Genomic DNA, 21,726 nt, shown 5'->3' with positions numbered 1-21,726 from the left:
GCGTTGGGTGCGCTGGGAGTCTCTGCTCCACCAAGACGCACACCTGTTACATCAGGCGGCTGATTTTTATGCTCCTAGACTAATGCATATTCATCACTATTCCTAGAAAAGGCAGGGTTATTATAATCGGTTCCCGGAATCCGAACCCTCTCCGGATGCATGTGTATCAGTCTCTGGTGGTCTCTCTGGGGGTCTCTTGTGCTGAAGGCTTGTAGTCTTCCTCCCAGGCTTTGTCCTTCGGTCATCCTTCAACTCCCCCTTTCTCCTTATTTGGTTTGGGCAGTGTCCCATGCAAAAGTCATCAGTTTCCTAAAAACTCCTTGGTCCTCTTATCTCCCAGACTCGAGTCTCAATATTCGTCCTTCAAACCCTCTGTTTACACAAATTGCTGGACCCTTCATTTGCATGATACAAGAACTATGTACACTAATCACTCTGTTTTTCTTAAATGGAAGGTTATATTTCATCATGCGGCCCTAGCATTGTTCCATACTGACACAAATCAAATTAAGACATTTCACACTAAGGAGATGTTCCAGGTACCTTTTACTAATTAGAAGGTTCCTTTTCCTGATGTGTTTCTTGGAAATACAATTCATTCAAACTAGGATATAAAAGCCAACAATCACTGAAATAAAGGAAAGAGAGAGTAAAACAATCCCTGAACTTTTACCTTTGGAAAATAACACTGACAGGAGATAGCATTGTTTCTCACTTTTCAGCTGCCCCAAATGAAAACATTGTAAGAAAACAGTGATGTTGTACTGTCAAGGATCTATATCTCATGTTTTGAATTGGACACCTAGTTTTTCTTTCCTTAAGCTGTTAACCACCCTCCTTACTTCACTGGCATAGGACAGCTAGGCAGACAGCCATTCAATTTATTTATAAGTCCTGTTTTATGTGGCACAATCGAAGAAGGGATGAGCCTTTTTCTCTGACCAGTCTCTAATTTAAAAAGACTTAATACAGTTAATACAGAGTTTAGTTCATAGTTCCACGAGGAAAAAAAAAAAAAAGGGAACCTAACTTCCCTTACTAATGTGCCCTAACCATCAGACCATAGACAGATCAGTTCTTTAACTGGTGGTAATTTTTAAGCCAGCAAAGCAGCATGTCACATTTAATTTTTAAAATAGTTTCATTGGAAAAAAAATATATATATATTTTATGGGGGAAAGTTTTTTTGTGTTTTTGTTTGTTTGCTTGCTTTTAATCTGTAAGGAGTGTTCTGTATGTAGACTGCTGGAAAAAGATCTATTTCAGTCCATCACAAATTATAGAAAGTGCCCACCGTAGAAGTAAATGTTCTAAGAACATGAAGAGATGTGGCTACAAGATGGCTTATAATAAATCTCAAAAATACTTTTTTTTTTTTCCAATTTTGAATGTATTTTTATATGTACAGATAAACATAAGTATTTCTATTTTTATTGTTTTCCTCAGAAAATAAATTTGTTCATATTTTTAAAAAACTAAATATATTTCCTTGGTAACCTGGATAATAAAACCATGCATTGATTTAGAGAATTCTGCTTCATAGTCTTATCTTTATAATTGTATCTCCAGCAGATCATTGTTTTTACTAAAACATGAAGAAGAACAAAGATGTATTCGGTGAGGTAATGATGCAAGGTAACAAACACCAGAACTATGGCTGTTAACCTCTTAAAATTCATCAGCTAGTGAGTTTGGGGGGATAGCTGGTAAACTATCAAGTCTTGAAGAGAGGCTGAGGGAGCTGGGATTGTTCAGTCTGGAAAAGAGGAGGCTCAGGGGTGACCTTATCACACTCTACAGGTACCTTAAAGGAGGCTGTAGCGAGGTGGGGGTTGGTCTATTCTCCCACGTTCCTGGTGACACGACGAGGGGGAATGGGCTAAAGTTGTGCCACGGGAGGTTTAGGTTGGATAGTAGGGAGAACTTCTTTACTGAAAGGGTTGTTAGGCATTGGTTGTTAGGCTGGCCAGGGAAGTGGTTGTGTCACCATCCCTGGAGGTCTTTAAAAGATGTTTAGATGTAGAGTTTAGTGATATGGTTTAGTGGAGGATTTGTTAGTGTTAGGTCTGAGGTTGGACTAGATCATCTTGGAGGTCTCTTCCAACCTAGGTGATTCTGTGATTCTGTGAAACCTAATCAGAGATAATGCATCAAATTGTATGTAGAATTTTAGATAAATAAATATAGTAGATTTTATTTATGATGAAGTTGGTTCTGTGGGAAATTGTGAAATGCAAGAATTTTTAGGCCATTTCAAAGAAATTGGCTATAGTCTTGTTAGTTGGATAGCACAACTGAGGCTTAAAACACCCCCTAAACCAGATAGAGATTTTTCTCAGTTGATAAAGGGGTCAGTCAGGCTAAAATCCAAACTACAGACCAGGCCAAATATACACTAAAAAATCCACAAAATGGAAAATCTCACCATGTTTTCATGGCTGAAAATACTGAACTTTTCTTAAATACGAAAACAGGATGGAAGACAAAATGTCACTGTTTTAAAAAAAACATAAAGTAAGCTTCACAGAAGTTATCTAAATACAGGTTTTCTTCTCACAGGTACTTCTCCTCAGCTCTTTACATTATAAGTAACAAAAGTTTGTTAACATAATACACAAGAACAGTCAGTCATTTTCATACAAGGCTGTTGTCATTACACAGATGGATAGATTAATGACTTAGTCATGGCTTCTTGCATTTTCTTCTCTAGTAATGATTAATAATAACTTGTCAAAATTATAATTTTTAAAACAATTGGTGTCAAAAGCATAGCGTACCAAGAAGATTCATATTAATATCTTAATATATTATTATAATATATATTTTTAATATATTATAATATATTTTAATATGCTTTAATTAATTTTAATTAATTTATTTAATTATATTTTAATATATTTTAATATATTATTATAGTATATATATTATATTCATATTAATATTTTATTACATTCATGACTGAAACAAGTAATAAGCCTAAGTCCAATGATTTGTTGTATTGCTCTACCATAGAATTAATCTGCCTCTCATATAGCATTAATATTATGAAGTAAATAGGTCATTTGATGCATTGTTAAAATGTGCAAGTACATTTAATCCTTGTGAGGCTGGTAACAGGCTGTACCAACTATTTATCAGCATGAAAATAGCCTACAGTTTGTTTTTTATTTTTATAAATAAAATACAAACCATTTTATATGGTATGGCCCTCCTACAGTTATTCATGTTTACTGCAAATATAAGTTTTGTTTAAAATTAAAAATAAGCCTTCATTGTTGAATACAGAAATACATTGTTCTCCTAACCTGTTATTGCCAACTTAAAAGTTATACATCACTCCTAATTCTTAGCATTTTATTTATCCTGTACCTGTACAACTTATTTCTTGTGTTTTCATGGAGACTTTTTAAAATATTATTCTGTTTCATGAAGGAAGGGAGGAAGGGAGGAGGGACTGCAAGACTTTTTAAGTCTTAAATTCTGCTCTCCCAATATAACCCTGAGAAATGACAGCCCTCTACTGGTTAATGAATATATAAACACAAGTACATCTCACAACAATTGTACATTAGTATTATATTTAGCCAAAGTAAAAACATATATATATATATATATATATACATACAATATGAGGGGTAAGGGGGCAGGGGGGAAGGGCTACTAAACTGCCTGAATTATTACATTTTATTTGGACTGCTTAAAAATCACTATTTCTAATTCAGGTAAGAAACATTTGTTTAAGGAAATGGTTGGCTCCTAAATTATGTGGACATCTCAACAGAGTATTGTAATTCTTCAAAGTAGCAGCCTTCTTGGACAACAGCTTTTCATAAAATATCAAAAAATAGTAATAAATGTTAATAATAATAATAATAATGTTTTTGTGTAAATGTTTTGGCCAGTAAAATCATAGAACATCCTGAGCTGGAACAGGCCCATGAGGATCACCAAGTGCACCTCCTGACTGAAGGCATGGAAACAACAAAAATGAAACATTGCCCAAGTAAAAATACTATTTTTCTGACTTTTTTTACAGTCTAAAATAAGGTTAAATGTGAACATCAGAGAGCTGAGTACCAGCCAGCTAAAAATGAGAACCAAATTATGGTACTTGGCACAAGAATTGACAATGCCACCGAATTTATAAAGAAAAAATTGTTCAGGTATCAACATACCTGAAATGGTACAAGTGTGTGAAAAACAAACAAACAAACAAACAAACAAACACTCAAGAATAGTCCCAATAATTCATTAATTTATGTCCATTTTTAAACATTTTTCTGCTTTGCCCTGAATGTTTGCCTGTTAAAATGCAAATGACTTCTAAAATAATTTGAAAACGTCCTATATTAAATGACCACATTCAACAGCTAAATTTGCTAGCATGTGGCCCAACCAAAGCAGCACCCGTCTGCCCTGTGGCAGGCCCAGAAAACATCCAGGTTTATCGTTTTATTTTATATTTATGTATTGGCAGCCATTTTGGGAGCAGGACACTGCCAAGCTGAGATGCTGGTACCTCATGGTGGTGAGAGAGGGAGTTAGGAGAATCTTATCAAGTAGAAATAGAGCGCTGACACCATTAAACTAGGATGCTACTTAGTGGCTTTGCTAACTATGGTGCATTGTGCAAATTAACTAAAGCAAGAAGCCTTGGGCCCCTTACCAAGGTCAGTCTCTTAATAAGAGTATGAGCCTGTCTTAAGAAACTGGCAGAAACTGGTCCTGCAGATGGACAAGAGCCAAGGAGCAACTGAGTCTGTGCAAAGACAAGAGGTCAACTATCTGTGACAAGGAAGAGTCATCAACCTTCATCCCCACGACCCCCGACGACCACCACCAGGAGACACTGCACAAGCGCAGATGGGTGGAGTTTGTGGAAAGGACTCCGTGGAACTAATCTGAAGGGCGACATCTTATGAATAGGCGTATTGTAAACTTCATGCATATGTAACTCTTTACTGCATATAACCAAGGCAATTTGCAGCGTCAGGTGCACACAACTTTGGTGGGACTACCCCCCCGTGCTGCCCAGTGCTGAATAAACATACCTACTTTACAATCTTACTGATTGTGGAGTCCGTTTTCCGCAAGTCAGTGGAGCGCAGCCTGAGATCAGCCAGCTTCCTTGGTCTCTAGTCTGTGACTAAAAATGAACCTTTTGTAATAAAAAATGACCGCTGTACCTAACCCCTGCTCTCAGACCAACTACGAGTGGAGGCAGCGCCTCCAGCCGCCTGAGGGCGCTGCTCCCGCAGCCGCGGCGAGGCCGAGGCGGGCCGGGCGCAGGCGCCGCTGTGGCGGGCTGGGGCCGGCGGCAATGGCGGCGCTGCTGGAGCACGAGAGCCAGATCTTCCTGGACCTCTTCCACCAGGACGGGCTGGTGGTGTGCGCCCGCGGGCTCGGCATCGACCGCCTGCTGCTGCGCTTCCTCCGCCTCTACAGCGAGCCCGCCAGCCTGGTGCTGGTGCTGAACACGAGCCCCGCCGAGGAGGTGAGGGGAGGAGGAGGAGGAGGAAGGAGGGATGGAGGCGGCTGCCCGGGAGATGGGGTTTGGCGGCTGGGGGCTCTTCCGCGGCGGTTTGGCGGGCCGCCACGGGTCGTTGTCGCTTTTCGGGCCTTAAGTTAGTATTGCCTGCTCCCTGAAAAAAAGAGCTGTTAAAATACTGTGAAAAATGCAAGATAAAATTTTCAGGGTACTTAAGATCCATCGAGTGTCAGAGGCTTGTACTTTCTTAAATATTGTCTAACTGCTATTGAAAATACTAATGTTTCTAAGTCACCTGAAAGGGTTTGAAACTTAGCAAAGTAAAACATCAAAATAAAACATCACCATAATTCTGACTTCTTTACGTAGTATCTTACACTGACATGTTTTTATGTGGTTGTGGACAGCTCTGCAAAACTAATGAAATAGGATTGATTGCGATTCTTTTTGTATCCATTTCAACAGTTGTCAGAATGAAGTCTGTTGTGGTTTTACTGCATTTGTTTTAGGAGTATTTTATTGATGAACTGAGGTCAGACGGAGTTGTTCATCTTCCTCGACGTGTTACCAATGAGGTTGCAAGTAACACTCGCTATGAATTTTACATGCAAGGAGGAGTTCTCTTTGCAACAAGTCGAATCCTCGTGGTAGATTTCCTTACTGACAGAATTCCTGCAAACCTCATTACTGGTAAGAGCTTAATGACGTCAAGCCATGACTGAAAATAAATAACAAGTACTTTTGTTGAAAGAGTCCGACTGATGTTGAGGTTGAAGAATTATTATTATTATTATTATTTTTTACAAAGACTGAGGTAAAAGGAACAAATATGTCTTTTTTTTTTTTTTTAAAATGGTCATCTTTGCTCTAAACTTGTTTGCTTTATTTAACCACACAATTTGAAAACATCCACATTCTTTTTAGGTAGTGGATAATATCCCTGTATGGCTTTCTGATATCAATAATAAACTGGAAAACTATCAGCAGTTAAACTATGCCATGACATAAGAAACATGAAAATTCAGAGTGGCTGTGTTGCTTTCCAAGGAAAATAACTGATTATACTTGAGAAAATAGTGTCCAGAATACTCTCAGTAAATGGCCTGTGATTGAAACTGATTTTAGTTGCATATTTGTCAACCATGCACACTTGCTGGTTTTTGCATTATGATTTTTCCCATCAAATAACACAATGTCTTACTAATCTTGTAACATCTCAGATGCTGTCTAAATAGCAGTATTATGAAATAATGTTGTTAAAACTTCTCAAAGATTTTTGTCCATAGCTTGTGACTTTATTTGTTGTTGTATAGAAGTTACACATGAAAGATGTTCCAATTGTTTTGTTTTCTGATGTTCTGCTCCCCTTCTCCTCCTGACCTCAGTTGTTTTTATGTTCTTGTCTAAGCTGGAAACCCTCTTACAGCCTGGAGAGCAAGTTAAACAGATGCCTGAGAGTATAGGAATATTTTACTTGTATATAAATATTAACATCTTTATAATGTTTAAATGCAACAGAATACTAACTGTGTAGAAGAAAGTTTTTGCTTCATAAGCTGTATCTCCATCCTTTTAGTCAACTTTTAAAACCTCCAATCTGTGAAACATATTGAACAGCTTCATGCTGAGGCAAAAGGACGCTAGACTTGTTAATTCTGTTTTTTCCAACTTTTAAAAAAAAAAAAAAAAAAAAAGTAAACAGTTTCTGGGCACCTCCTTCAATTTCTGTTCTTCCCTTTGGCTCCTTCCTTTTCACCTTTCCCCCTTATCCTGAGGAAAAATACAAAACAAAATAAAACACATCTTTGGGGTTTGTGTGGATGAAAGGAATAAATGCACGAAGATTTTTTTAAAAATTACTGACCTGAAATGACAGAGTTGTTACACTTGTCATAATGCCACTGGAGGTCAGTGTGACAGCAGTTTTTACAGACATGGTGCTTCATTTAAAGCTTGAGTAACACGCGTTTCTATTGGAAACGTACCACATGTGTGTGAAATTGTACGACAAAACCAGCAAAAGCTTGTAATAGTGTTTCTTGAGGAACTGACATAGAAAAAATACAGTAAAGTGTTGGTAAGTGTTAGAAATGTTGTTTATAAAATCACTGAAGAATCACATGTGAATGAGCAGCTCATGAACTCATAAATTCAGCTGAATGAAAATAAGAAAGTATCACAGCAATACACAAGTACTCCTGGTGGTTTGGGCCAAATAGAAATGCTGTAGCAAATAGTATAGTCTCATTGGCCTGTAACAAACTCTGTGTCTCCTGTAATGTCCATTCAGTCACATCTTGAGAAACTTGACAATATTCAGAAATGAGTGCTATTGTTACTATATCCTGAAAAAAATGACTTTGTGAGAGAAATATATGAATGTTTTATCCATCTTTCAGTGGATTATTCCGTGACTTGATCATGAATGGTTAGCTGTTGAATGAAAATCCTTTTCATATAGATGCTTTCTAATTTGCAAAACCTATTCAGACATAGCAAAATCAATGGCTAGATGCTGAGTTGAAGAAACTTGCTGTAGAAATTAGATGCACTGTAAGTTTGTCAGCTTATCAAGGTACATAATGAAGCCTTTGTTTGATGTTTTTTGCTTCCATTTTCGAAAGGCATTTATTATTCCATTGAAGCTGTGAACAGATAAGTGTCACATAGGCCTTGTCACTGGGGGCAGAGTGGAAAAAATACAATGTGCTATTTTACACAGTTAAGTATGAGGAAGAGTAAGCCTTGGTTTTAAAAGGTTTTGGCTGAGTGAAGTGTAAATCCCAAAAGTGTTTACCTCAGCTTAATGTAGTTCAACTATTGTTTAATTTCTCTGTACTAAAATGTATACGATAAATCTTTATTTCCTAATACCCATAGCCATGAAGAAAAATATTGGTGTAATCACTCAATTTAAGGTCCCTTCTGTCCTCAAGTGGGAATATGTTCATAGAAGGGGGGAAAAAGCACCTGAAATGTTTTCAGAAGTTCTTTGAATATCACAAATACTTGACCTATTATCAAAAAAAGCATATTTGACAACTCTAACTACAGAACTTGTGTAATAAAAGAATTCAAAACTCACGGTCTTGAACTTATCAAACTTGCTTTGCAGAAATACTGTTACATCATGCATTCACTCTTCTCCCTTTCAAAAAGCATGAGTTCAAGTGTTCAAGTTTTTCTTTAAGAGTAAATAATTTTCGAAGCTGTTAGGTCCTGCCATTTCAGTGCAAGCTTTTTTTGGCTCAAGATGCATCATTAACCCATCTGTGTTACTGGGAGATTCCATGGTACTGAAACTGAGGAATCACTTGGTTTGAACCCTTAAAAGTTTGTTCAGTGTCATTTCAGAAGATTGAAATTCTTATTGTACTTTAACAAAAACAGAAGAGTAAGACAGACTTGGAAAATGTATACAGTATTCAAGTTCTCTTTACTACTTTGTAACTTGGAAACCTTTTATTTTGCCAGGCATTTTGGTATACAAGGCACACAGAATCATTGAGTCCTGTCAGGAAGCATTTATCTTGCGGCTTTATCGCCAGAAGAACAAGCAAGGCTTCATTAAAGCTTTTACAGATAATGCGGTTGCATTTAACACTGGCTTTTGCCATGTGGAAAGAGTGATGCGAAATCTTTTTGTCAGGAAACTTTACCTGTGGCCAAGGTAAGATACTTCTTTATTTAATTGAAATCTTATAATTATTAAGGTTGCTACCATGAATTCCTAACAAAATGAGGTTTATGTAGTCAAACTGCTTATCTCCGTTCCCTATTTGTATTCTGAAACTATTTTCATTCAATTTGTGACAGAATAAATGATCTTAAAGACGTAAATTTCTCTAAGTATTTTTGAAAATAGACTTGAATTAAATCTTTAAGAGTCTGAACCTTATGATATAGCTGTGCTTTTAGACAGTAGAAATCACAGCAAAAAGTGATAATCTAAATAGCTTAAGAAAAACACTATTGAACAGATAATTTAAACCACGAAGTAACAGGAACACAGTCTAACAAGTTTCACTGTTCATGGAAGTATTTTTTTTTTCGATTGTGATGAAACTCTATGGATATTTATTTCTTTGTGTCAGGTTGTGTTTTGTTTTGTTTTGTTTTAATTTTCCTTTTCATGTATGTGATATATAAAGAATATTTCTTGATGACTGATGGAAACCAAGCTGCCAAGTCTGTGGCATGCATTAAGTCTTCCAGGAGCAGAGCCTGAAATGGAACTGGGCAGGAGGTCTGCCTACTTTTTTTTCTGTCCAGTCTAGAATGAACATCTTGTGTACTCACACTGTGTTTATAAACTCTACCTTTTGGTATTACAAAGATGCAGAAATGAACAACACAAAGCTCTCTGAAATTTCTTTCTTGCTTTCTGAAAGACCTGGGGGTGCAGCACAAATTAAGGAAAATGCTCATTGAGTTTCAGAGTTCTTCAGACATAGTGTTCTTCTCTGTGCCTTATTCTGTTTGTAAAATCAGCTGGCACCTTTTTAACTGTGTGGTCAGATTGGCTTATAGAGGCTGTGTTGGAACAAGGACCTGCTGCTTATCCAAAGCTGGGGATGTTAAATTATCTGCCAGCAGATGCATGTGACTTCACGGGATTTGTGAGCCCATTACAGTTTCTTCCTTATGAAATTTTTGTTGTTGTTTATCTTTTGAGGTTTGTTACTTGTAATGATGATGTGAAATCTAGTGCAGTAGTTCTCCACGGATCAGTCATTAGAGCTACAGGCTCACATGCCTAGAATGGGAACAGTCATAATCGTGAAATCATCAGATGGTTTTATGAGACCATTCATAAGACTGCAGTCTTTCCATCTGTAGAAGTGGATTCATCTTGCATTTATCTTACTTTACATTTAAATCGTTTGTAACTTTAGTTTATATGAACTTCTTTATAATTACAGTATCAAGCAAAACATTCATGTGAATCCTAATAAGCTGTTTTTCCTCATAGATTTCATATAGCAGTGAACTCATTTTTAGAGAAGCATAAGCCTGAAGTGGTGGAAATACATGTGTCGATGACCCCTGCTATGCTTGCTATCCAGACTTCAATCCTGGACATTTTGAATGCATGTTTGAGAGAACTCAAACGCTACAATCCAGCTCTTGAAGTAGAAGATCTATCTTTAGAAAATGCTATTGGTAAACCTTTTGACAAGGTAACCATTTTGATTGTTTTGATATGCCTAATTATAAAGGGATGTAGATCTTCAAATTATCCATCATGCAAACAAAAATATTATTTATAAAATAAGTAACCAACAGGTGATATTACGGTTATTAGTTGGATTTTTCGTGAATTAGTATGATTGTTTGCCTTTCATTTGAAAAGTCTCTATATCAAGAACATCCTGATCTGTTGTTGTTGTAATAATATAATAATAATATTATTTAGAGATAGGTGTGTATTATTCCCTCCCCCCCTTCATTTGAATTTCATACCTGTATTTTCTATTTTCTTTGTTAGGAGAAGCACTGTAAAGCACATTTGTTGTATTTTTAACCATCGTATATGTCCATTAGCTGTGTGTGCAGTGTTATAATGGACAGATCTGCAACATGTTTAGCATGTATATGCTTTCTGTAGGGTAAAATCATAAATTTCAAGCCATCATAGCGAAACACTTATCTGATACTTACTGTTGATGTGAAGCCTTCTGTACTTGAAAAAATCTGGAGGCTTTTATTCTTCTGGCTTTCTACATTGTGTATCTGCATCATACTCATTTTAATTTGTAAATTAAATTGCATTTTGATGTTTTCTACTTTAGCTAAATAAAGAATGCTAAACACTAAAGGCATAGGCCAGTACCTGTAAAGATTTTTCCTTTTTTTTTTTTTTTCTTAATATAGAAAGGAAAATATGTACTGTAAGCATTAAATTATATATAGTTGCTAATTGTTGAATTGCATGTATTTGTTGAATTTAGGACTTTACATAATGCCATCTATATTGTAACTTTACAAAAAATGGTTACTCATCAAAATAAATGTCTCACCATCACATCTTGACTTGGCTATTTTTTATCCCAGTTGGGATTAAAAAGTGGCAAGTGGCATCTCCTATAAAGGAAAAAAAAGGCATTTCTATCTTGATTAGTATAATAGAAATCTGGCATCCTGAATTTTCCAATTTATATTTCTAGACAATACGTCACTACTTAGATCCTCTCTGGCATCAACTTGGAGCTAAGACAAAATCTTTGGTCCAGGATTTGAAAATACTGCGTACTTTGCTACAGTATCTAACCCAGTATGATTGCGTCACTTTCCTCAATCTCCTGGAGTCACTGAAAGCAAGCGAAAAAGCTTTTGGTGAGAATTCAGGTAAACACTGAATAACCATACAAGTTAATGCATGAAACAGAGAAATGATGATATTTTTAATTAACATTCCTAAACATATGAAGGTATCTAATTAGGTTTTATATAACCAGCCATACAGGCGTAGGTTTTTATTGACAGATAATGCTTTCATCTTCCCACTTAACTGCTGTTACTTAACAGCGTGAGATTTGCATCACATTTCTGTCTTTTATTAAGCTAGTAATTACATAGTAAGCAGGTAGCACAGGTAATCCAGATGGAGATGTGAGGCTATTATTGGAAATGTCTGAAGCATGTACACTTCAAATGTCAAACAATTAATGTTTTCTTTTTCTCTCTAGGTTGGCTGTTTCTTGACTCCAGTACTTCGATGTTTGTAAATGCTCGAGCAAGAGTTTATCGCATTGCAGATGAGAAACTGAATCAGAAACTGAATCAGAAAGGCAAAATCTCTGGAAACAGTGATGTAAAGAAGGAAAATGGTACTGATCACTCCTAATTTTAAGTTTGAGAGTGTAACATGATTTCAAACATTCTATATATTATTACTTGTGCTGTGGTTTGTTACAGGATCTTACACAGCTTTAGACCTCAGTCTGGTAGCTGGGATATATTAAGACATAATCTTTGTTCAAAAAGCATATAATAAACAACATAAAACAGTCACGAACAAGTAAGGCATTCTTCTCAGCATACTCAGCTGATCACTGGGAGAGCTTTTATGGATTGTTCTTGAATTACATAGATTTCAGATAGATGTTTTGCATTTTATATGAAGCAATAAGAAGCTGCCATTACTTTAAATATATATATATATATATATATATATATATATAATTCAAGAGTTTCAGAATTGAAGAACAAGTCAATACTTTAACTTTTTGCTTCATGAGAGCGTTTTTCCCCATTTCTAAATGATTCTGTAGGAGTGCTCTCCATCAGCAAAACAAATCACATATGTAGGCTATTGAATATTGTATTTGCCAACAACCATCACACTATTGACATGAACCACTAACTTAAAGTTCTGAAGGGTATTTTGGCTGTAAAATCTGCTATGTTTAATCTTACTTTGTTTCAGAACTGAAAAGGGAATTGGTTCTAGAAAGTAACCCAAAATGGGAAGCTTTGAGAGAAGTACTGAATGAGATTGAAAATGAGAATAAGAACAGTGAAGACTTCGGTGGTCCAGGTGAGAAAATAGTAAATGAAGTAAATTTTCACAGTACATCTGATTTTCTCTTCTATTTGACATTTGAGAGGGATAGCTCTAATTCTTTACTGTGATTATACTAAAGAGCTGGTTTTAAACAGTAACTTATAGACTTAAGACAAAGCATTTTATATATTCTCACCGGTAGGATAGATAGTTATAAGATAATTATCTATTCAGTTTATCCCAGTGCAAATCAAAAGATCTCATCTGCTGTGGTCTTTGTTCTAAATAACAAGGCAACTTGTATATGTTCCAGCATTCTACAGCAATTAAAGTAATGCAGAAATAGAACTGTTTCATAGCTTTACAAGCTGTATCAGTCTGTTATGCAGTCTTCCCTGAACTGTTCAGACATAGTCCCCTTGCTTGGATTGCAGAGGGGCATGGAGCTGCAGAGGGCTAGAACTATAGTAATTGAGGTATTGCTTGGTTCAGGTTCAAAGAAATAGAGGTTCCATCTTTTGCCCATTCTGTCTCATACGTTTTCTTGGGCACCTAAATATTGCTTCTCCAGGAGGTGCAGCTTCTTGGGAAGAGAGAAGAAGGTGAGTGTGTTTCTAAATAACTGTATGCTGCCTTTCCTAATTTAGGACTTTTCATCCCCTTAAATTTCACCAAGTTTTATTTTAGGAAATGGTAAGGGTAAAATAGTGCTCTTTTCTCCCACCCACAGTGTTCTGACTATGGATAAGAACTGTCTCTCTAACCTAGTGTTGTAGGAGTTTATCTGAGTCAGTTTGAAGAGAATTGTTATTCAAGGCCCACAAACGTCAATAATACTGTGTGAAACATGCATTTTTTGGACTCCTTAACAGAACTGACAAAGGCTGAAAACTAGAACAGTCTCAGTTGAGTTCTGTCTTATCCCACATTTAAAAAAAAATAAATAAAACAGAAAGCATCTGAGTATGTTTCAGCCCATGCTGTATCTGCTTCATTTCAAATGGTCAAAAGAAAAACCTTACTGTTTTAGATGGTGTAAGAATAAGGAATGCTGAACTTTTATTAACCTTCTCTAATCTTGGTTCAATACAAAATATGATGCAATTTATACTCCCTGGAAGTCCAGAACAACTGTGACCACCAAGTGTAAAAGGCATTTGGCAGGCACACTTCTAGGATCATTAAAAACAGTTTGCTCAAGATGTCTTGTAGCTGGATTAAAAGAAGTACATCATAACAGATCATAAAAATGATATTGTTTCTTGACTGCAGGGCAAGTGCTTATTTGTGCCAGTGATGACCGAGCTTGTGCACAGCTCAGGGAGTATATTACTGATGGAGCAGAAACCTTTTTAACAAGACTGTATAATAAAACCTTTGGAAAGGATGAGAAAGCTGGAGATGTGTGGATTAAGGACAGAAAAGCCATCAAGTCCAAAGGAAATGCCAGACAAGACACAGGGCCTCAAGCAAAAAAAAACAAACTCACAATTTCTCCAAAACAAAACAAACACAAGAAGCAGCAAGACCGGACTATAATCCAAATGATAGGGAAAACTGAGGAGGAAAATAAAGACTTGGATGTGGAAGATAACAAAGAGTTAAACAGTAGCCAAGAAGGCAGTATCAATGAGACCATTCCTGAAGATTTCCCTGTGAACTTACCTTCAGATGCTTACTACGGTATTTTCAAAAACCCACTCACAATTATTCATCCGTTGCAGGGTTGCAGTGATCCCTATGCTCTCACCAGGGTACTGCATGAAGTAGAACCAAGATATGTTGTGTTGTATGATGCAGAGCTAACTTTTGTTCGGCAGCTGGAAATCTACAAGGCAAGCAGGCCTGGAAAGCCTCTGAGGCAAGTGAACTTGGTGATAATCAAGACTGTTCTTGGTCTAATTTTAGTCTTAAAAGAAAAAAAAAATCTATTGTGCACTTCTGACAATCAAGGCACAAAATGCATCTAGTGATTTTCTTAAGCTACCTTTTAATTCCTGTTTAGCTTTCTTTTTAATTTTAAACAAAACTGACAAATGTAATTGCAAGATAATTTTTACTGCCCACTGGGTATTTAATCCCTTAATAACAAACACAGCTGTAATAAAATGTCCATTCTATAAAAGGCAGTTTGTTCTATGTAGAAGATAGATACACTAATACAAATGCACAATTTGAAGTCTTATATGTTTTGGTGTTTTGTGTGTTATTTTTTTTTTTTTTCCTAAATCACGACACTTGCAGATTGTAGTTTGTTATACAGAGTCTTCTGGGAAGATTTTAAAAATAGTAAGAAAGTACCTTCTCCATTATATTTGCTTTGTGTCTGACTAAAATCTGAGTCCACCCTGGTTGAATCCCTAAATTTCAGTAAGCCTATTTCTTCTTAAGAGGGGAAAATGGATATAAGTTTTTTTGTTGCTGATTCTGGAGTATCTTTGCAGAAAAAAAAGATGTTTTCAGCTTACCCTTTTAAGGCAAATATCAACTTTTCAGGCACCTACTGCTACTAATTTTAAATACCCTTTTTTGGTGTCTTTTTTAATTTTCTAAATAGTTTGGTGGATTTTTTCCCCTCTAAACATACAGGGTGTATTTCCTCATATATGGAAGCTCAACAGAAGAACAGCGCTATCTGACAGCTCTGAGAAAAGAGAAGGAAGCCTTTGAAAAACTCATTCGGTAACAAAATTAACCTTTGTTATTAATTTCTTACGTAATTCCCTTAAGTGCTCACATTTCAAATGGTGAAGTTCTTAACTGTGTGAAGGCTTTAAGTAAACTCCTAATTCAATTGCTTCTTAGATTCTTAAAGAGAATTTTCTTATCGATTGGAAAAAACCAAAACCTTTTCAGAGTACGTGATATTTTGGCTTTTTAATATGAAAGTTCAAAGACTACCCAGTATTACTGGTATTTTTACTTGATTGTTTAAGATTCTTCTTTTGAGAAACTTCAGAAAATGTGTTTTAGTCTGCAGGTAGTCTATGTTGTAAGGTATTTCGAAGGCTTTCATGACTTAAGTAGTTTTTAGGACCAAACCAATTATTTTCTTAGACTGCGTGAGATAATGTCTTCTCACCAGGTTATACTGCTGGTACTAGTCATTAGTTCTTTTGTTTTATGTGCTCTGTGAAATTCAAAAAATATAAAGAGATGCTCAGAAGTACTACAAATTGAAAATAAAAGTTCAGAATCTAGCCCAAACAATCTGGAAATCCTAATGAATTCTGTTTCTAGTCGGGTTTGCAATTAGTATTCAACTACATGTAATTTTACATCTCAGTGACAGTAAATTAGTGTTATGAAGTATTTGTCATACATAATTGCAACTTTTCAGTGATTCTTTGTTTGTGGTTCATTAGAGAAAGGGCCACTATGGTTGTTCCTGAAGAAAGAGAAGGAAGAGATGAAACAAACTTAGACCTTCTGAGAGATGCTAAAACTGCCTCTGTTTCCACTGACACACGCAAATCAGGTGAGTGGTTTCTGAAGCTGGGCTTGCAGCTCTGAGGTGAGGCTTGTAACCTATTTTGTTTAAATCCTGTCCAAAGCATCTGCGTGGTAGAGGCACGTGGATTCTGCAATCCTGATGGAAAAGAAGCATTATCTACAATAATGCATCTCTTGCTGTCATTCTGAAACAGCAGGAAAGTATGTTTTTCCCTGAAAAGAAATTATAGATTAAGGAAGTATTTTACCATTAAGACAGATACCATTTGGATTGTTTCTGGGCAGCCTGTTGCCTTTAGTGAGGTGAAAAGAAACTAAAACATTAAAACTGAAGTCTACAGATAGTCGTATGTGTTTTTTTCTTGAACTAGTCAATGTTTGGGACTACTTCTCATCTTGGCAAAACAGATTGCCTGAGTGAACAACTGCGCATCATGTATTTGTCTTTCTTTCCAATAAAGCATCTTTTTTTTTCTTTTGTTGCATTTCTGACCGTATTTTTGTTCCTTCTTCTGATGTGTACTGTCTTCATCTTTACAGCTCTGCCTCTATTTTTCTTAGCTGTCATTATTTGAAATCTTGCTCTTCTTTACCATATGCTCTCTAATCGTTGCTGTGACGTCTTCAGTCACCTAAATGTTGCGATCTTTTCGTGTGTCCTTTTACAGATAGATCTATAGAAGTTAAATATATCTTCTACAATGAAATGCCATATTTCTGTGGGAAACATCTGGAAATAAAAAGCAGCAGCTTCATTATCTGATTTTGCAGGAAACATTTTAGACATTTTCTTCACACGTTTAAGTAATTTTCTGCTACAGTTTAATATATCTCGTTGTCACTACACAGCGTGTAGAAGGTAACATGATAGTTCTATTAAACTGCAGAGTATACTCCATAAACTACAGTATATAATGTGGCAACTCATTTGTCTTTAACGTTTAAATAAAGTCTAGATTTATTATACTGCTGAATTTGAGGTATAATGTGAAAGGTGAAGTTCATCCATTATGGAAGTGTTGGCATCACATGGGATAGCTAGAGTTGGCGGTCATATGTTAGTTTGGTTAACTCTTTATTTTGCTCTTCAGGTGGACAGGAACAGAAGAGTATTCAACAAACTGTAATAGTAGACATGCGGGAATTCCGTAGTGAGCTTCCATCACTGATTCATCGTCGTGGTATTGACATTGAGCCTGTTACTTTGGAAGTTGGAGATTATATCTTAACTCCTGATGTCTGTGTAGAGCGGAAAAGTATCAGTGATCTTATTGGTTCCTTAAACAATGGAAGACTGTATACACAATGCATTTCGATGTCCCGTTACTATAAGCGACCAATTCTTCTGATTGAATTTGATCCTAACAAACCTTTCTCCTTGATTCCGCGAGGTTCTCTACATCAGGAGATTTCCAGTAGTGACGTTACTTCAAAACTAACTCTTCTTACACTCCATTTCCCAAAGTTACGTATCCTGTGGTGTCCTTCTCCCCATGCTACTGCTGAACTGTTTGAAGAGTTAAAACAAAACCATCCACAACCTGATGCAGAAATAGCAATGGCTGTAACAGCAGATTCTGAAACTCTTCCTGAGTCAGACAAGTATAACCCTGGCCCTCAGGACTTTCTACTAAAAATGCCAGGTATTAATGCAAAAAACTGCCGTGCCTTAATGAACCACGTAAAAAGCATTGCAGAACTAGTGACTCTGTCAAAGGATAAACTCTCTGAAATTTTGAGTAATACCATCAATGCCACACAACTCTATGACTTTATTCACGTGACCTACAAAGAGGCAATATCTAAAGAAAAACACAAAAGATGACTAAAGGAACTGAACAACGTTAAGTTATAGATGAGCTTTTCTCACACAGGACTTTGGCAAGGCACATGAAATATTTTAACAAATGCCCTCTAAGTTAACCAGCTATTTCCTGCTAATGCTGTTCCATCAGTTTTAATATTTAAGTTAATTATTACTGTAGGCAAGCTATATGAAGAAAATAAAGTTTTAATAGAGAAACACAAATACTTTTTATTCTTTCTATAGCACTTTAATAAATTCTATATTAGCACTGAATTAAATAAAATTCTTCATCAAGCCCATTAAAATTAAATGCTAAGACTAATTGACAGAGGTGTTTTCTTTTGAAAGCTATGTCTTGTTAAAGCAAAAAAATTACGTTTTGATTAATTGTGTCACCTTATGCATCATATATCACTTTGCTTTTGCCATTTTTATTATCAACATCTTGCTTTTTTGAAACTGCCAGTTTTCCTCTGACAGTGGTGGAGCTGTTTGAAACACATCATAATCACTTGCCAGGAGTTTAACTACTTTAGAAGAACATACTTGTAATTAGTCATGAGTTTTAGAACTTAATCATAAACATTCGTCACAAACTGTAATTGTATGGTATGTTGTCCATTATATTTGCTTACTTTACTAGAAGTTATAGTCATTTTTGACATTCCAAAATTGATACAGCTCTGTCTTACTACATCTTGTAAAGTGCATTCCTTTGGTCTTGATTGGACACTGTGGCATGTCCATGGTGGCACAATAACATTCTCAATGTGCCTTATTTATACTTATAATTTACTTTTCAGTCAGTTTTGATAGCTCTTTCACCGCATTGACTTGAAAGCAGAAATACAGGTATACAATTGGGACAATTCTTTTATACCAGAGAATATTTCCTCTTGTATAATGCAGTAGTTTTTTGAACGTATTAACAGTTCTTCCAATACTGTCTTATTCCTACGTCCTATTGCACTTGCATTTTAATATCTTAAATAGACCATCTGTCAATAAATTCAGTAAAGCTATTGTCACTAGGAAGATATCTTTTAGCATTCTATGTAGCATAAAGCAGGAAGAAAACATGATTTTTTTAAAATAGTTTGTGAATATGTATGTTGTTAAAAACGTATTATGCACTGAGCTTTGATTTGATGATTTGACAGCTATATAACAAACTGTGATTGCTAAAAGATGGGTCATTACCAATTTCTCTAATGTATTCTCATTGGCTGTTTACAAAATCTTTGTCTGTTATGACTTGCATATATATATATTTTTAAGATTCTAATTCTAATGACACATACGATTTCTATAGTTAAAGGAGAAAGCATTACTTTTTTGTATTCAAGTTCAGTAAAAACTGTATTGTGCACTTTAAGATTTAAAGTATGCTGTGCATTTTAAGTGGGAATTAGTCTTGAGGTGTGACAGATTTCTAAAGTGAACATTATTCTGCAGGTGCAAATTTCAGTATTAAATAGATCAATAACAAAATTTAAATTAATTACTTTAAACAAATGTAATTTAAAATTATGGTAATTGTACATACGTCTTGTTTCTGATTTGTTTGTATTGAGATCTGAACATGTTAATGTTTAATTTGTAGCTAAGATGAGGGTTTCTGTTGCCCTATATTCTAATTTATTTCATTTAATGTAGAAGGAAGTCTTTCCATGAGATTTTCTTATTCAAAGCAGTAAGCTCAGAAATGTTCGGTGTTGAGAATGCCATTAAAGTGGTGCTAAGAAAACAGAAAATGGTACTAAAAGCGTAACTATCTTGAATGCATGTCCTATAGAGCTTGGTACAAAAAAAGGTGCTGAACAACCTTTCCAAACATGTATTGTTCATTAAGATATTAACTGTTTGTTTTTGTTTTGTTTTGTTTTCCAGATGTATTGCATGTCAGCTTTGTCATGCAATGTTGTTTTTTTTCCCCTTGTATGTGAAGAGGTTAAAAATGTTGTAGCTTTGTTTTGTATGCTAGATCAAAGTCATATAAGGCAATCGAGAAATAATTAGATTAAATTTCATTTTGTTTGTGTAGAAATATTGTGATTTTTTTTTTCTGTTGCATGATTTTTTTCTTTAAAACATACTGCAATTATTGTGTGGCTTTATTACTTGTGAGTGGGTATCTTATGTTACAACGTTAGATTACAGTTTAGGTTATAGTAATCTCTAAATGCAAGTCAGTGGTTTGTCCTTCTGGGGCAGTGGGTACTAATTGTGAACAGATGGGGGAGATACCTTGTGTTGTGAAACTCCTTAATGCTGAAATAACCAAACTTCACCTATATGCAGACACAACAAAGTATTTTGGGTAAATGATGAAAATCCATATGATGTCTTCCCTGGCCTTACAGTGTTCTTTAGCTTGCTTTCATCAAAAGTAAAGAAATTTTGCATATGTTGTCATTGCTTGACTCTAAATTTGTGCTATCTAAAAACAAATAAACACTTAATACATGAAACTGGGGTGTTTTATGCACCATTTGGAAGTAAGTTAGCAAGCTATTTGTTTCTGAGCTTTCTCTTAGGCTTTGCTTGCTCAATGTTTCTTGTAACAATAAAAACAAAATCTCTTTGGAACAAATGCAGCTTATATTGGCAAACATTATTTTGCACAGTATAGGTTGTGTTGTAGTTCATACGTTTAAGTTATCTGGATACTATTTCCAGTAGTGGTGACACTTGCAGTTTCTAGCTACAACTGCCAAGAAGGCCTTTTGCTTGCCCTGTTGTCTGAGCAGTTCCCTAACCAAAACAAACTTTATCTTCAAAATGACTTTTTCTGCATGAACATGTAGGGCATTTCTAGTGCCAGCTATATTAATTGCTTTCAAATTTATGTTTGCAAAAGTTAAATATAAGCCAGCTGCAGAGAAATCCACGCTGCTTATAAAACATACAGCCATACTGTGGAAAAGCAGCGACCTCTGAAAGAAGTGCAAAAACTTGAATGTGTTTTTATGATTGTGAGGCTTTCTCATTTGCAGAGTGACAGCACAACTACAAATATTTTTTTAAAATAAAAACATCTGTCTCTGAAACTTTCCTTAGTCATCCAGAATCCCACTTCTGTGACTGCAGAATAGAATCCAAAAGCTGCCATAAAAGTTACTGAATTAATACATTTTTGTTGTGCCAAACAGCATAAAGAAATGTAACAGAGGATTGTTAAAGAAACTTGTCATGCATTGCTTAACCAAATGACAGTCTTTATTTCAGGCTCCATAAACTGTGTGCTACCAAGGTTTACGATCCTTTTGTAAGTGCTATTTTAGGGAGAAGTTCTCTTTAGCTCTTACACAAAGATAGTCTAAATTAAATTAATATTCAGTTGATCTGTTTTCTACAGTATGTGGTTTTAAGAAATGCACGTAGGGTTATAATCTTAAAAAAATGAGAAATTACTGCTACAGGACTTCCTAATACTTTGTAATTATATCACATTTACTCTTTCTGTATATA

General features: G+C 35.5%; 1 protein-coding gene and 1 long non-coding RNA gene across 4 annotated transcripts; one reads left to right on the top strand and one right to left on the bottom strand.

Moving 5' to 3' along the window:
* Positions 1–5,173: 5,173 nt before the first annotated feature.
* Positions 5,174–20,285, top strand: ERCC4 (ERCC excision repair 4, endonuclease catalytic subunit). Of its 3 annotated transcripts, XM_035339656.1 has the most exons (11): positions 5,174–5,494; positions 5,998–6,178; positions 8,963–9,158; positions 10,461–10,668; positions 11,656–11,836; positions 12,178–12,318; positions 12,918–13,028; positions 14,268–14,856; positions 15,585–15,677; positions 16,361–16,473; positions 17,540–20,285. In XM_035339656.1, the coding sequence occupies exons 1-11, from the start codon at positions 5,174–5,176 to the stop codon at positions 18,271–18,273; spliced, it is 2,868 nt and encodes a 955-aa protein (XP_035195547.1). In that variant the 3' UTR covers positions 18,274–20,285. The 3 variants fall into 3 exon arrangements, with proteins under 3 accessions (XP_035195547.1, XP_035195549.1, XP_035195548.1); XM_035339658.1 differs by lacking the exon at positions 16,361–16,473 and having other exon boundaries at positions 17,540–17,746; XM_035339657.1 differs by lacking the exons at positions 8,963–9,158; positions 10,461–10,668 and having other exon boundaries at positions 5,998–6,135.
* On the bottom strand, positions 5,544–11,574 carry LOC118174366. The gene is made up of 3 exons (XR_004754630.1): positions 11,509–11,574; positions 10,173–10,244; positions 5,544–5,642 (listed from the first exon to the last, which is right to left on the bottom strand). It is a non-coding gene; the product is annotated as an uncharacterized LOC118174366 (long non-coding RNA).
* Positions 20,286–21,726: the final 1,441 nt, after the last annotated feature.

The sequence above is a fragment of the Oxyura jamaicensis genome, chromosome 14 (genome assembly GCF_011077185.1).
Source record: "Oxyura jamaicensis isolate SHBP4307 breed ruddy duck chromosome 14, BPBGC_Ojam_1.0, whole genome shotgun sequence".
Lineage (NCBI taxonomy): Eukaryota > Metazoa > Chordata > Aves > Anseriformes > Anatidae > Oxyura > Oxyura jamaicensis.
This window is presented reverse-complemented; position numbering and strand designations above follow the sequence as displayed.

Coding starts and splice junctions, on each gene's coding strand:
- ERCC4 (XM_035339656.1), top strand. CDS start 5,174: ATGACCGCTGTACCTAACCCCTGCTCTCAGACCAACTACGAGTGGAGG. Junction 10,669..11,655: donor TTGGTAAACCTTTTGACAAG/GTAACCATTTTG, acceptor TTATATTTCTAG/ACAATACGTCACTACTTAGA. Junction 16,474..17,539: donor CACTGACACACGCAAATCAG/GTGAGTGGTTTC, acceptor TTTGCTCTTCAG/GTGGACAGGAACAGAAGAGT.